At 41.3% G+C, this 15,244-nt stretch overlaps 1 protein-coding gene across 6 annotated transcripts in view; it reads right to left on the reverse strand.

The window, feature by feature from the left end:
• The window catches only part of spidr (scaffold protein involved in DNA repair), a 75,767-nt gene that overhangs the window by 23,926 nt on the left and 36,597 nt on the right, over positions 1–15,244 (reverse strand). For all 6 annotated transcript variants that reach the window (XM_057857746.1, XM_057857745.1, XM_057857749.1 and 3 more), the window contains exons 9-10: positions 6,755–6,953; positions 6,427–6,665 (exon numbers count right to left, since the gene is read on the reverse strand). In XM_057857746.1, the coding sequence (XP_057713729.1) occupies positions 6,427–6,665; positions 6,755–6,953 (438 nt within the window). The remainder of the gene's footprint in view (positions 1–6,426; positions 6,666–6,754; positions 6,954–15,244) is intronic.

Below are 15,244 nucleotides of genomic sequence, written 5' to 3' on the forward strand. Positions count from 1 at the left end.
TATTCAACTGCTGCTGTTGGAGCCAAATGCGGTTAAAACAAATATTTTATTTTTCTCTTGCTGCAGCTTGTCTTAACTTGAAGCAAAACAAAAAAAAAAAAAAAAAACTGAATATCTGATCCAACACTTGACAGATAACAAAATCGGGTGGTAGTACCAGCGAGACACGAACTTCTCGAGAAGCCTCCTCCTTTTGGCCGTTCGCAGTCCCACTTCCTCATATCGAGACCCTTGGCTCTTTCAGTCAGAGGCTGTTTTGAGGAATTTGTTATTGTGAGCAAGCACAGAATTCTTAGCAGCACTACTTTTCTTCCAGGAACCGCGATCCACTTACTCTGTGTGCGCGCGCGCACGCACGCACGCACGCACACACACACACACACACATCCACCCGCAGTCACAGCAAGCACAAGCACATTACTTGGCAACGCGCTAAGTAAGTGACCCACGTTTTAAGAATACAGCAGAGAGGCCTCTTTGGTGTATGTGTATGTGGAGGGGGGGGGGGGGGGGGGGGGGGGGGCGGACAGGCGGGATTCCTTTCTGAGTGTTGTCCACCAATCGGTGCAAGCAAGCTGATAAACATGGATGAAACAGGATCCTTGCAGCACATTGTGTTCCTTCACCACCGTGGAATATAAAGACTATTCTCACTTCCTGCAAACAGTTAACCTTCATGTTTATTCTACTCCAAATTTACAGGAACTCACAATCTTCTCCAGGCGTAAATATTGCCCTCATCTTCTCTCTCCTGGGTGTGTTAACAACAAAAGTATCAAAAACATTGTGAGCGCAGAAGTGAGTCATTGAGGCTGGGGACCTGACATGAGAGGCACAAAGTGTCCTTGTCGTCACACTGAAAAGGACCACCATGCAGAATGCTAGTTAAACTTTTTCTTAACTTCTCCAACATCCTGGAAAAGTACTACGAACAACGTAATGAGCTATGAGGTTATACACACAATTCATTTATACTGAGGGTGGTTCTTTAACACGTTAATGAAGATTAATTAGAATATATTTGGAAAAAAATGAACACATTGTAATCACATTTTTCATTCCAAACAACACAGAAACTTTGTTAGTATGTGATATCCCAGTACATCGGTTACATTGACGTGTACATCAGAACTTGGCTGATGGCTTCAAAAAAGGATACGTCTTATTAAAGAGGCAATTTTCAGTGGAAAAAAGTGATGAAGCCCCGAATGTGGATTTGTACAATTGCACAAGAAGATTTGTAAACCAAACTCTGATAAATGACCGACTTCAGGACTAAAACTATTATATAGGGATGTCCCGATCACATTTTTGCACCCGAGTCCGAGTCAACCGAACTGATACCTTGGCAAAGTATTAAAAGAAAAAAAAAAAAAAAAGTTTTTTTTTTTTAGGGCCCGAGCACTCTCAGCGTGCGAGGCCCTATTGTTCTTCGAAGGATTATTATTATTATTATTATTATTATTTTTTTTTTTTTTTTTTCATGGCAAATGAAAATGGCTAATTTGGAGGCCTGAACATGCCCAAAAACTCACCAAAATTTGCACATACATCCGGCTTCGCGAAAATTTCGAAAATTTAGCAACGTTTAATAATTTTTTTTTTTAAACTTTACAGCATGTACCAGTATTTCTGAAATGTTCATTAATGATGTAAATCAAAATTCAAGGTGATATTTTGGGCTTAACATTTTAGCAGTAAAATTACATTTATTTATGCATAGTTTTTGAATACAAAGTTTTTGGGTTACTTAATTATTCTGTTTTTATACATCTTCCATGTCACCAGGTATGGTAATAGAGAATATTTTCAATCGCAATAGCTGCGAGAGGAAAGTAAAATAAACAGTTGCATCTTTAATATAAAGCAGTAAATTGATAATATCCAAAGTACTGATTCATTAACCCTGAGAGAAAGGTTACCAGGGTAAGAAAAATGTGCAACTTCATGCTGATTTTATTTATTTTTCATACCATTTAATTCAAGGCGATACTGAATAAAATTGTGCTAAAAAGGCCCTTTTACCTAAGGTACAGTGGGGCAAATTGGGATTTAGTCAACCACTAATTGTGCAAGTTCTCCCACTTGAAAATATTAAAGAGGCCTGTAATTGTCAACATGGGTAAACCTCAACCATGACAGACAGAATGTAGGAAAAAAAACAGAACATCACATTGTTTGATTTTTAAAGAATTTATTTGCAAATCATGGTGGAACATAAGTATTTGATCAATACCAAAAGTTCATCTCAATACTTTGTTATGTACCCTTTGTTGGCAATAACGGAGGCCAAACGTTTTCTGTAACTCTTCACAAGCTTTTCCCACACTGTTGCTGATATTTTGGCCCATTCCTCCATGCAGATCTCCTCTAGAGCAGTGATGTTTTGGGGTTGATTATCAGTGGTCTTGTATGTCTTCCATTTTCTAATAATTGCTCCCACAGTTGATTTCTTTACACCAAGCGTTTTACCTATTGCAGATTCAGTCTTCCCAGCCTGGTGCAGGTCTACAATTTTGTCTGTGGTGTCCTTCGACAGCTCTTTCGCCTTGGCCATAATGGAGTTTGGAGTGTGACTGACTGAGATTGTGGACAGGTGTCTTTTATACCGATAATGAGTTAAAACGGGTGCCTTGTGGAGCCTTGTTAGACCTCGTTAGAAGAAGTTAGACCTCTTTGACAGCCAGAAATCTTGCTTGTTTGTAGGTGACCAGATACTTATTTTCCACTCTAATTTGGAAATAAATTCTTTAAAAATCAAACAATGTGATTTCCCCCCCCCCCCACATTCTGTTTCTCATGTTTGAAGTTTACCCACGTTTACAATTACAGGCCTCTCTAATCTTTTGAAGTAGGAGAACTTGCGCAATTGGTGGTTGACTAAATACTTATTTGCCCCATTGTATAATCAATTTAGCCCGGTGTATTTTCTAATCGTTTTTCCACTTTTTTGCACTGAAATGTAATTAACTGCAATTTGCCCCCTATTAACAGCATTCACGTTTAATATTTCAATCAGTTATCCACTAAAACACTATAAATATTTTTTTTTTAAAAGCCATTTGCGACAAATACGGTTACAAGATTAAAAATCAGTTTATCATGATTAGTTTTACCTGTGAATATTCTCATTCAGGATTTTCAGGGCTGTCCTGGTCGTCTCATGTAAAGGGCTTATTTAGGACCACAAAAGCCTGTTTTTTGTTTTGTTTTTTTCTTGTGGAAACAGCATTTTATGATTCAAGTTGCAGATTCATTCAGATTCTGAATGATGTTATTCATTTAGAATGCAAACAGACAGTCATTAAGATGCCTTAAAAGGTACAAAAATTATTTGATTATAGTGATTTCCTCAAATGGTTGTGCAACACAATTTTAAGTTAACTCAATCGATGCCTTTAGGGGCTATCAACATCCAATTCCTTGTTTACAAGGAAGACTGGCAGCTTGTGTTGACAACTGGTAGGTTGCGCAGCTCCTACGCTGTGAAAAAAATTCAAATTTAAGACAGTAGTTTTTAAGAGGAATGCTTGGAACTAGTTTCTTTCATAGCATGGAATCACTTCGCCGACATGTGCGAACAAATCTTGTTTGCCCGCTGCTCTGCTCCAAAGGTAGCCATATCAAGATGGTTAAAAAAAATTTTTTTTTTTTTTTTTAAATGATTCCAGTGGCAGCGAGCAGTCACAATCGCTCCTGCGAGCAAATTGGCAGCGTTCAAATCTAATTTTTAAAAACCGATAACCATGTAGTGCAAGGCCACCCTGAAATATTTCTTAGCTGATTTGTTCTGTTTATTCTTTCAATCAGAGTAAGAGTGGCATGACAAAACCTCTTTTCCATTAAGAAACCACCGCGAGAAATGTCAGGAAGCGAAGGGAATATAAAGTGTGGGTCAAGATACGGTCCCTTGGTAAATATGTAACAATGAGCAGTCTGAGAAATATCCTGAAGTCATTGTTATCAGTGTGCCACACCTCCATCCCGTAACTACTAATTCAATCTGTTGACTCTGGTTAAGTACGGAGGCGCGAAAACGAAGGGAGGAAGTCTTTCCAGCTCAGGAGGGCGGCTTTTGTTTACCAGCCACAGAGGAAGCATGGTAGGAGTGAGTGTCGGATTACAACCATAAGACAGGCTCGGTGCCTGTCAGCTGACCTGGCGTCATTGCACCGCGGCCGCTACCGCCGCCGGACCCTGTTCTGACCAAACCCAATGCTAAAGCCACTATTTTATTACTCAGTGCAGAACAAAAACAAGCATGGGGAGGGCCAGACAACTAAAGGTCACAGTGGATTGCTTGACTTCAAATAGCTCATTCACTAATTCATTAACTACAACAGCACTGCGGTGTGTCATTTCAAAGTCACAGGCGATTTTAACAGCCTGTAGTGTAGATCTTTGGACCAATTTGACTTACCGTTTGAACTATAAAACGTTACAAAGTCTCTAAAATTAATACAAGTACAGCAGGTCGTTTATCAAGCTTTTCATAAAGTGAAGTTTCACTTTATGACAGTGACCAAACATGATTTTGTTTGCCATTCAAAAAGCACTCTGAAGTGCAACAAATATCTTCGCAAAGCCAGAATTATGCTAAATATTTGCATGAAAACACTCTCAGGTTATGCTCATAATAATAAGATTGTCATGGTAATTAAGCAAGTCTTCCTGCATACCGTTGTCACTATTGGACAAAACTCCTGAGGGGCAACTTTCTTTGTGGAAATTGAACTACAAGGGTTATAAAACCATGCAGTACCATAGAATGACACTGGAGGCTGGCTTCAAAACAGAGTACAGTGGTACCTCGACATACGATCGCTTCGACACACGATCTTTTCGACATCCTATGTAAAATTTGACTCGCCATTTGTTTCTACATCCGACGACATGCACTAAATATGACGATCTATGACAGCACCGCAGTTTCTTTGTTTTCCCCCCAAGACGGACGCGTGGCAGATTTCCGGGTTCCAACAATGTTAGTGCAGGTGGTGGAAAAAAAGGAAAAAGGTGATTCTTACCATTGAAATGAAGATGGATATGATAGAAAAATATGAGCGTGGGGTGTTCGTCAGTGATATGGCTCAACAATACAGCCTACTCCGTTCGCCAGTTTTTATAAGTTAAGGTGGCAATTATCATTTTGGTAGCATCGACAAAGAAATTGCAAGCTTCATCAAGTTTCTAATCATTTATTCCATCAACTTGTGCAACACAACACGCCTCGTGTCCCCCGCAGCAAGTCAACAAAACGAAAGTAAAAATGGCACACTCCGTCAGCCACGCGATGCGTTCAGGTACACCATGCAAACACATTCCCCACCTTAGAACCCAGTTTATTACATTAATACAGGTATCATTATTATTATTATTATTATTATATTATTAGTACAATTTTTATTCATAATTTATTTGTTTTGCTCTTTGTAATTGATATTTGCAATAGTAATATCAGTATTTATTAAGAATTTAGTGTAGGTTTTCGAGCTGTGGAACGAATTAATGGAATTATAGTGTATTCTTATGGGAAAATCCTGCTCAACAAACGACCATTTCGACTTACAAGGTCCTGGATCGAATTAACTTATATGTAGAGGTACCACAGTAATGTCCCATTCACTTGCATTATAAAACGTTCAACTTCATCATCAAAATAAGCCTGTTTACAGCCAAGTACAAACTTGGAATTTGGTCTGTAAGGCAACAACATTGCTACAAAATAATTGGGTGGATTAGGATGGGGGTGGATTTCGTTGTACCACAATCGTTCTAGTTGCAATCGAGCTTTAAAATAAAATGTGAAAATGTATGAATTTCTGGGCCATGTCGCCAAAATATCACAGTATCACAAACACTTGGAATTGCTCCAGTGGGATACATTTTGTTTGATTAACACTGTGTAGTTTTCGTAACGTAAGATTTTTGAATCATTGCACTTTAAAGCGATACTGAAAGGCGACCACAAAAGTCATAAACGAAGTGCCCTTTCATACAATTATGCATTTTTGTTGTTTTTGGAACATTGAGGTAACGGTTACAAACCTGTTTCAGCCAGTAAGTGGGCAATGATTCAATACTGGCTTGCTGGTACATGTGATCCAACACATCACACTGGTTTTGTTTTCTATTTTTTTCGGTGGAGAATTTGGCGCGCATCACTTGCAGTGCGGCTGGATTCAATAAGACATGTTTTTATCCTTTTGTCAAACAAGAGCATATGGCTACAGTGCACATACTTTGTTAAGCCTTTGGGGATGCGAACAATAGCCTGACCACTGGGACACAATGTGCCACCAAGGAGTTCTCCATGCTGTGGTCCCGAAAGCATCCAAAAACATGATCTCCGTTTAATCTCTTCCAGATTTAACTAACGAAAAAAAACGTAAGGCCTAGATGGCGAAACAAATGGCTTAACAATACCTGCGTTTGCCTTGCTCTGCAGGAGGAAAAATGGAGGAGGATCTGAAGGGCAATCTGATGCTAGCAATGGATGCAGTAGGTGCAGGGATGGAGTAAACCCTCTGGACCACCACCCGCACATCTTGATCCATAGAACCAGCCTGGCCTAAGCCCTCTATAGCTTCCAGGAGAGAATGGCATTGCTTTGCCTTGAGACCTGAGCTTAGTACCCTCTTGCTAGCACCATCATAGGGAGATACCTGAGGGTTTATAAAGTTGTGGATTTTGACAAATGCATTGACATGGAGTCAAAAGCCCGAAGAATTACATTAGTCAGCATTGTACACACCTGTTCCATATTACTTTCCTTAGCATCCTTGCAAATTTCAAGCATTCCAAACGTCCGACACAGAGGGTATGGCGTGAGACATTTTGCCACAGAAACACTTGGTGGCACATTGGCTACTTCTGAAGCGGCTTTAACTTTCCTGCTGAAGTGCGTGTTGAGAATAATATCACAGCCTAGGCTCTCTATGGAGAGACGTTGCCTGCAAAAAAAAAAAGTTCATCAGTTTGCATACATGTGCACCATCATGTAAAACAAGGAACAGAGGTTAGAGAAATAAGATTGAAAGAATGCCAGCTTTGCATGTAGTCTAACTGTGATATATGATATGTTCACGGAAAGTTAGAATGCGGAACAGATGTATGCTTCTTGCCAATAAATTTTATACAGTTGGAAAGCCTGTTCATTTTGCTTTCTGACATTGCAACATTCATAAAGAACATCAATTTGTGTGACACACAGTCCAACCGAGTATGTCCAATTCTCCCTTGCAAAATGTGCCAAGTATGTTGCTATTGACCGTTTTGTGCTCTTGGAGGGCTGGAGGATTGTAGTCAGTAACAACAAAAATCTGAATTGATTATGTAGCAGTATATTCATTTTCAACTCCATATACAGACACACAAAAATAATACCTACTCCTTGTCACACATTGCTGTGGCGTGACCAGCACTTCAGGAGTTGAAAAATAATAGTATTTTGACACATCTGTTACAAAAAAAATCTAACACTTCATGATGGTAACATTTGATTAGAATAAACCAGGGGTCAGCAACCCGCAGCTCTTTAGTATTGCCCTAGTGGCTCCCTGGAGCTTTTTCAAAAATGTTTGAAAATGGAAAAAGATGGAGGAGGGAAATATATTTTTTTGTTTTAATACGGTTTTTGTAGGGGGACAAGCATGATTGTAATTCACTAATAGTTAAAGTTGAGGCGGCATTGTACAACAGTAGTCACATGGTGCGTCATATAGGATGCACTGCAGGAAAAAAAACATTTAATCGTGAAGGCTCAATATGCATTTGGAGCCAACTTAGTCATTTGGAGAGTAGACAAATATAGCTAATATAAATATATACAGCATGTGTTGCCTATATAAGGCTTTTAATTTTTTGCTGCTCCAGACATATTTGTTTTTTGTTTCTTTGGTCGAATAAAGCTCTTTCAACATTTTGGGTTGCCGACCCCTGGAATAAACTTTTACTGGAATAAACTTTTACTACATGCATTCAGGTATAACTACATGTTTGAATGTGGGGTTTGAACCTTACAAATGTGACATCATCAGAAAAACACATCCACGATTTTCACAATCAGGTAACTGATTGTTGGTCGAGGCGTTTTTTTTCTTCTTTATCTTTATTGGCTCAACTTTCATTGCATATGTGATTTATTTTTATATGCCCAAGTGGACAGTCTTCCCCGATTTCTTAAACTCAAGCAAATTCTTTCTGGTATGGCCCCGTACGTGTATGAGGGAGGGAGGGAGCGAGCAGCACCTCTCCCGAGCATTTAGAGAACTTGAAAAACAGCTCTTATAATTACACAGCACATTGTTTATAGTAGTACTGATTTATGACTAAGTCTTTCCACATGTGACATAAAGAATAGAATAGAATGGTAGATTATTGCTGAGTCAGCGCCAATTGCACTCTGATTGGATCTGCCCTGCTTGTTGCAGCATGTTTCTGACATGGGTGCAAATGGAGCAGCAAGATGATGCACACATACAACAGGAAGGTATACAGCATGTATTGTTGATATTGACAATTGCAAAAATTGTAATGGTATGGGACTGCTGTAGTTTGTGCTTGTTTCCCCTATCAAGTTCACTCTTAAATACAGTGTTATAGTCCTTGGTTGTGTCCAAATTCACTCTAGCAACAGATGTCACCGAGGACCAAAAATGGCAATCAATGCTTCAGGCATGTGCTATATGCCCCAGTTAACACATGTATTTTGTTTTGTCCACACTGTACATGCATAAGCTATTGTATCGTTTATCTGTAGACACTTGGACGTAGGCTAGACTCAGGGAGGGCTACAATTAAAAGACAGCATTTGGGTGTCCACCAAGCCTGATGCGTGAACTTGATCAATGACTTTGCATTCTAGTTTTAAAAATCGTCCAACTCAATTGTTTTTTCTTTCTGTCCAAACAATTGCCTCTTAGGGGAAAAAAAAACTTATGGATAGGTTCGTCAAAATCAATCCTTGACCATTGGTTTTTAATCTAAATTGTTCGTATGTTAATAATTATAAACAATAACAATAAAACAATTGAACAACCCGCTAGGTGCACAAACGGTTTTGTAACCAAACTATTTCAGGACTATTCTGATAGATTTTTTTTTTTGTGGGGCTCACACCCTCAAAGTGGTAGTCCATTGATGTTGATGGTTTGCCCCCAACAACATGGCTGTGAAGAAAGTGGAGCTTGTGCATGTGGTAACAACAGCAATTTACATTGTATCAAGTTTTCAATTCGTTCACTGTATAAGCAATAACTAATCACTTTTCTAATCACTTGGGCGACTTTTTCCCCAAAAAGGTCATTTGAAAGTTCAATCCTGCAGAGGATTACCCATCGTTGGTTTGCATATGACAAGAAAGTAGCCCAATAATGGGAACTCAGAGTCAACCACATGGTCAACTGCCAAAAGCATGGTGCCCATTTTGAAGTTTCGACAGCAGTGATTTACATAAGCGTGAGCAGAAGAAGAAGGGTGAATGGATTTCTTCATCTTTGAACTGTGACATAAATTTAATCAACCACCCAAACAAAACGAATTCAAAATGATTTTAACATTCATCGCTGAATTGTGATGTAAATGAAAATAACACCCAAAAATGACCTACAGCCACCCACCACATAGTACTGGCTAAATTGGTCAGCGCTGAGGAAGGGAAAAAAAAAAAAAAAAAAAAGGGGTTATATACTGGGTAAACGTGCCTAGAAAATACGTACCAGATTACATTCTGATGCACGTAAGAATAATGCAGGAGTAGCAATTTTAGTGTCCTCTTGAAGAAAAAAAGTAGAACAAAAATAAAGCAAGTTCAAACTTGAGACCCTCTTCTGGGCAGTCAAAAAAAAAAAAAAAAGGGGGGGGGGGCAAATCGATGAATGTCAGGAATCAGGTTTTTGTGATTTTATTCCAAGGTCATCATTCAGCCCTACCACTAAGCATCATGTTTCGAATTATAACCACACTAAGATGACTTTGCATTGTTGTCCTTTTAGAAAGCAGTAATGGTACAAGTTCTCCAAACCAAAACTCTTTCATTTCATCCAAACAATGAACCCTCTGGGGTAAATGGCTGAAATCAACTTTTTTATTTTACCCATACAGTGCATAATTGGTTTCAAGTGAGCTAGATTTAAGGCATTAAAGAATACTTTTCTAGGCCACTTCCACCAAAAGAGACTTGTCCTTTGACAAACAAATGTCTAAATGAACACATCAGTGCACAGCAGCAGGTATTTACCAAACATGGACATCCGCCGCCTATTCAAAAACCCCGTCACACTAATTAGATAAGAATGTTTTAGCATGACACCATTTATCACACCTATCATCTGGCCAAAGATCAGTCATCTTCATAAGCGTGGACTATAGTGTATTATTGAAGCTGAACAATTTGTCCTGTACAGTGGAACAGGAAGAGGAAATTCCTTCCTATTCGGGAACAGGTGAGTGGGCAGCTGACAGGTAAGGAGTGCCCGGCTGCTGGCGTCACAGCACGTAAGTGAATAATGCTCACAGGTATTTCCGTTTCAACCGCAGCCTACTCAGGGGCACATAGCAAAGAGGTGTGGGTGGAATGAGCCTCCGCACAGCAGGAATGATAGGGGTGATAAACCCCCCCCGGGTGTTACGCAGCAAGCTTTAAAAGTGGAATTTTACCCGACAAAATGATGCCTCAATTGTGCGCCCCCCCACCCCACTGTAAATAGCCCTGGGATCCTGGTTTAGTACGAAGAATTATTCTACATATACACTGTACAATAAATATGCTTAAAAGAATTAGTGGTTATTTGAGAAAAAATGCTGGGAGGACTTGAATGGCCCCCTCTTCTAACGTGATTTACTAAAGTGAAAGGTGCTGAAGCCACCATGTGTTTCCAATCACCTTCCTTTGGCTCCCTCTCAAACTCGCACTCCCTAAACACTCCAGAAAATAATAGAGTGTTTTTCCCCCCCTCAGCTTGCTGGAAATGACCTAACGACTGCCAGGAAGAGGAATGTGAAGCATTCCCTGGAGCTGTCCGTGACGTCAGCGCGTTGAGGAGGCCCCAGCGCTTCCGCCAGCCTGGATATTCCAGAGTTCACTCACGACTCCCAACAGCTGGACTCCACCGCTGCCTCGCTCCTACTCTAAAACAAGCCTCAAACATACATGGCCCCCACCTATCTGGACTCCATGTGAGCGACTGCAAGGCACATCTGGGCCTTTGGTGCTGATATGGGGGTGAACAGGGCGAAAAGGCAGGGTTTTACACTGAGGAGACACAGCTGTTATGGGATTTAAGCTCCAAGTTCAAGTATCAAGTTTTGATTTAATGCCAGTATCCAATTTTACATACTGTAATTTCACAACCATAAGGCGCACCTAAAAGTACCAAAAAAAAATCTCCAAAATGAACAGTGCGCCAAATAATGTGGTGCGCCTGAGTCCCAAAATGCTTCTGTCTGACTGAGTAATTTTTGAAAAGGCGACGTGAGAGCTGCATGAGAACCTTAAAGGGAGTAGGTTGCAGTGAGGGGGCATACCCTCAGTAGCTAAGGCCCAGGCTAAACGACATTGGTTTGGTGAAGGACCCTTGAAAATGACATCTAGTGCGAAGAGACACGCATACGAAGCCCAGTTCAAACTCAAGGCTATCGCCGACACGAAAAAAAAGAGACTGCCACCTATGGTGATTTTTAAGAGGAAGGCGCTGCCTAAAAGAAAAGTTTACCGCCAGAGTCATCATGAAGGCCAATCAAAAGGGCTAGATGGACGAAGAGCAGTGTACATCAAGCGACCAGATGTTTTTTCCACGCGTCATTATCCCTGTTGATCTAGGACCCCATGCGCACCCAACTCACACCCAAGTGAATCTGATGAGCTTGCCATCATTCCGGGAGGCTTGACGAAGGAACTCCAACCGCAAGATGTCAGTGTAAACCAGGCGTTCAACGTCAAGTTGCAAACGGCCTGGGAACAATGGATGACGAATGGCAAACGCAGCTTTACAAAGACTGGAAGGCAGCGCCAGGGGTGAGCTATGCCACAATTTACACATGGATTGTGGAACTTGGGCTAAGGTGTCTGCTTGCACTGTTGTTCATGCTTTCGCCAAAGCCGGAATTTCTTTGGAGCAGGAGACGCACGGCAAGGAGACTGACTCTGACAATGACAAGAGGGAACCTGCCGTTCTTGATGGAGACCTAGCCCAGCTGTTCAATTTGGATGCAGAAGATGTGGACTTTAATGTGAGTACTTTAATTCTTTAGTAAAGTACAATTGAACTCAGTTTTGCTCCCGCAGCCTTTTTAAAAATAAAAAAATTACAAAAGTGCGCATGCTAGCATGCATGCTAGCATATGTTTTTTATGCCCCCAAGCAGTGTTTCCCACCAATGAACGAGACTGTGGTGGCCCGTCACAGTCTCGTCCCCCGACATAGACATTTCTGGTATAATTACACTGCTAGCATCATCACAATCAATAGACAGTTCTGAAGTAGTGTCTGATGTTCCCAACAATTGATCCACATGGCGACGCCAAACACCATCAGCTGTCTGAACAGTGTAGGAAACAGGCCCGGTTTGAGCAATGATGGTGGCAGGGGCCCACTTTTCCTTACTCTGGTAACTCCGGGCCATAACAGAGTCACCAGGTGCAAAAACTTGGTTCTTGGAATGCAGGTCTCTGTACTTGACTTGCTTCCGTTGATCCGTTTGAATAATCTCACTCAGGGTTGGTGGTTTCAGAAGATCCATGCCAGTTCGTATCTCTCGAGAAAACATGAGGCTCGCTGGCGATACTTTGGTAGTTGCATGCACAGATGTTCGGTATTTGGGGAGAAATTCGTGTAGTCTCTGATGGAGTGTACTTTGCCCTTGTGATGCTTTGAGAGCATGTTTGAGGGTCTGCACAAACCTCTCTGCCAGGCCGTTGGTTGCCGGGTGATAGGGAGCCGACTTAATGTGTTGAACCCCATTGGCTTGCAGGAATTCAACCATTTCTTTTGACACAAATTGGGGGCCATTGTCTGAGACGAGTTGTGCAGGGGCTCCGAAACGACTAAACATCTCCCCTAACTTCTCAATTGCCTTTTCCGATGTGGTTGATTTCATGATAGCTACCTCTGGCCACTTACTATGGGCATCGATAGCAACCAGAAACATTCGATTTTCAAAAGGCCCCACAAAGTCAATATGAATGCGGTGCCAAGGGTCCTGGGGAAAATCCCAAGGATGAAGTGGGGCTGCAGGTGGATTGTTGCGAATCTTCTGGCAAGATGAACAACTTTTTACCATCTCTTCGATCTGTTTATCTAATCCTGGCCACCAAAAATAACTTCTTGCCATTTCTTTCATTTTAACAATACCACTGTGACCTGCATGCAGTTGCGCAAGCATTTTAGCACGCAATGACTGTGGCACAATCACTCTCCTCCCCCACAGCAAACAACCCGATTGAACAGAAAGTTCCCACCTCCTATCCAAAAAAGGTTTGAGAGTGGTGTTCTCACACTTGGTTTGTCCTTTAATTACTCGTTCCGAGTTGCACGTTTTACTTGCGACGCTGAAATTGGTGCATGTTCAACATTTCGGAAATAGAATATGTCCACTGAGGTAGGTTCATGTTTTGTGACAGGAAGCGGCAACCTCGAAAGTCCATCAGCATTGCAATGCAAATCAGATTTACGATACTTGATGTCGTATGAGTGAGCTGATAACAACAAAGTCCACCTCTGAAGACGTGCAGCAGCCAGTGAAGGGATTCCTGCACGAGGTCCCAAAATCGTTGTCAGTGGTCTGTGATCCGTTAACAGAGTAAACCTCCTTCCATACAAATATTGGTGGAACTTCCTCACACCAAAAATAATGCTCAATGCTTCTCGTTCCAATTGAGCATAGTTTGACTCTGCTTTGTTAAGTGTTCTCGATGTGAAAGCAATTGGTCTTTCATCTCCGTTCGGGAACACATGGGAGATGACAGCACCCACCCCATAGGGTGAAGCATCACATGCCAGCTGTATTGGATATGAAGGGTTGAAATGAGTGAGAACATCTGATGAAATCAGGGCGTTTTTCGCATTTCGAAAAGCTTTGTTACACTCATTCGTCCATTTCCATTTTACATCTTTGCACAACAGCTCATGCAATGGTTTAAGAAGTGATGCCAAATTGGGAATAAACCGTCCATAATAGTTCAATAGACCTAAAAAAGATCTAAGCTGACTCACATATTCTGGGGCGGGTGCATCCACAATTGCCTTTGTCTTTGATGGAGCCTTGTGTAGTCCTTCGTGGTCTATCACATGCCCGAGATACTCCACCAATGGTCTCAAAAATTCACAATTTTCCTTGCGCACTCGAAGACCATACTGCCTTAGCCTTTTTAAGACAGCATCCAGGTTGCGAAGATGCTCCTCGTCATTGGCACCGGTGCAGAGAATGTCATCCAAGTAACATTGTACTCCTGGCAATCCACTCAAAATTTGATCCATAGCCCGTTGAAACAGAGCAGGAGCAGATGTGATGCCAAAAGGTAATCTGCAATATCTGAAAAGTCCCTTGTGCGTGTTAATTGTCAGCCACTCCCGTGATTCTGCATCCACATGCATCTGCAGATAAGCTTGGTTGAGGTCAATTTTGCTGAATTTTTGACCACCGCTCAGACCTGCAAACAAATCATCGATCAATGGAAGTGGGTACTGCTCCACACAAAGCACCGGATTCAAAGTCACTTTAAAATCGCCACATGTGCGAATTCCGCCATTCTTTTTTGGAACCGGCACAATTAGTGTCGCCCATTCGCTGGTGGTGACTGGTTCCAAAACCCTACTTTTGACCAATGCATCCAGGTCCATAGCATACGGCACTGTCCTAGCCTTCATAAACACAGGTTTGCTTCCTGGTTTAATGTGCAATTTCACTGTAATGTCTTTCATGCTGCCCAATTCCTCACGGAAAACCTCTTCATTCTTGTCCAGTATGACTTGTAGTTGTGAAGAACTGTCTGACAGCTGCCGAACTTCTAGCCAATTTACACGAAGTGCATTAATCCACAGTCGTCCCATTATGGAAGCAAAATTCCCTTTTGTGACATACACTGGAAGTTTAGCAGTTTGATCCTTGCATTGCACAGTAATGTCAGTCATTCCTTTCATGTGCACTTTGTGTCCAGTGTACGCTTTGAACACAGTGTCTGATGGTCTTAATGGAAGGTGTCTCAAACACTGTTTATAGACTTGGTAAGACACAAGCGATGCCTG

The sequence above is a fragment of the Corythoichthys intestinalis genome, chromosome 14 (genome assembly GCF_030265065.1).
Source record: "Corythoichthys intestinalis isolate RoL2023-P3 chromosome 14, ASM3026506v1, whole genome shotgun sequence".
Taxonomy (NCBI): Eukaryota; Metazoa; Chordata; class Actinopteri; order Syngnathiformes; family Syngnathidae; genus Corythoichthys; species Corythoichthys intestinalis.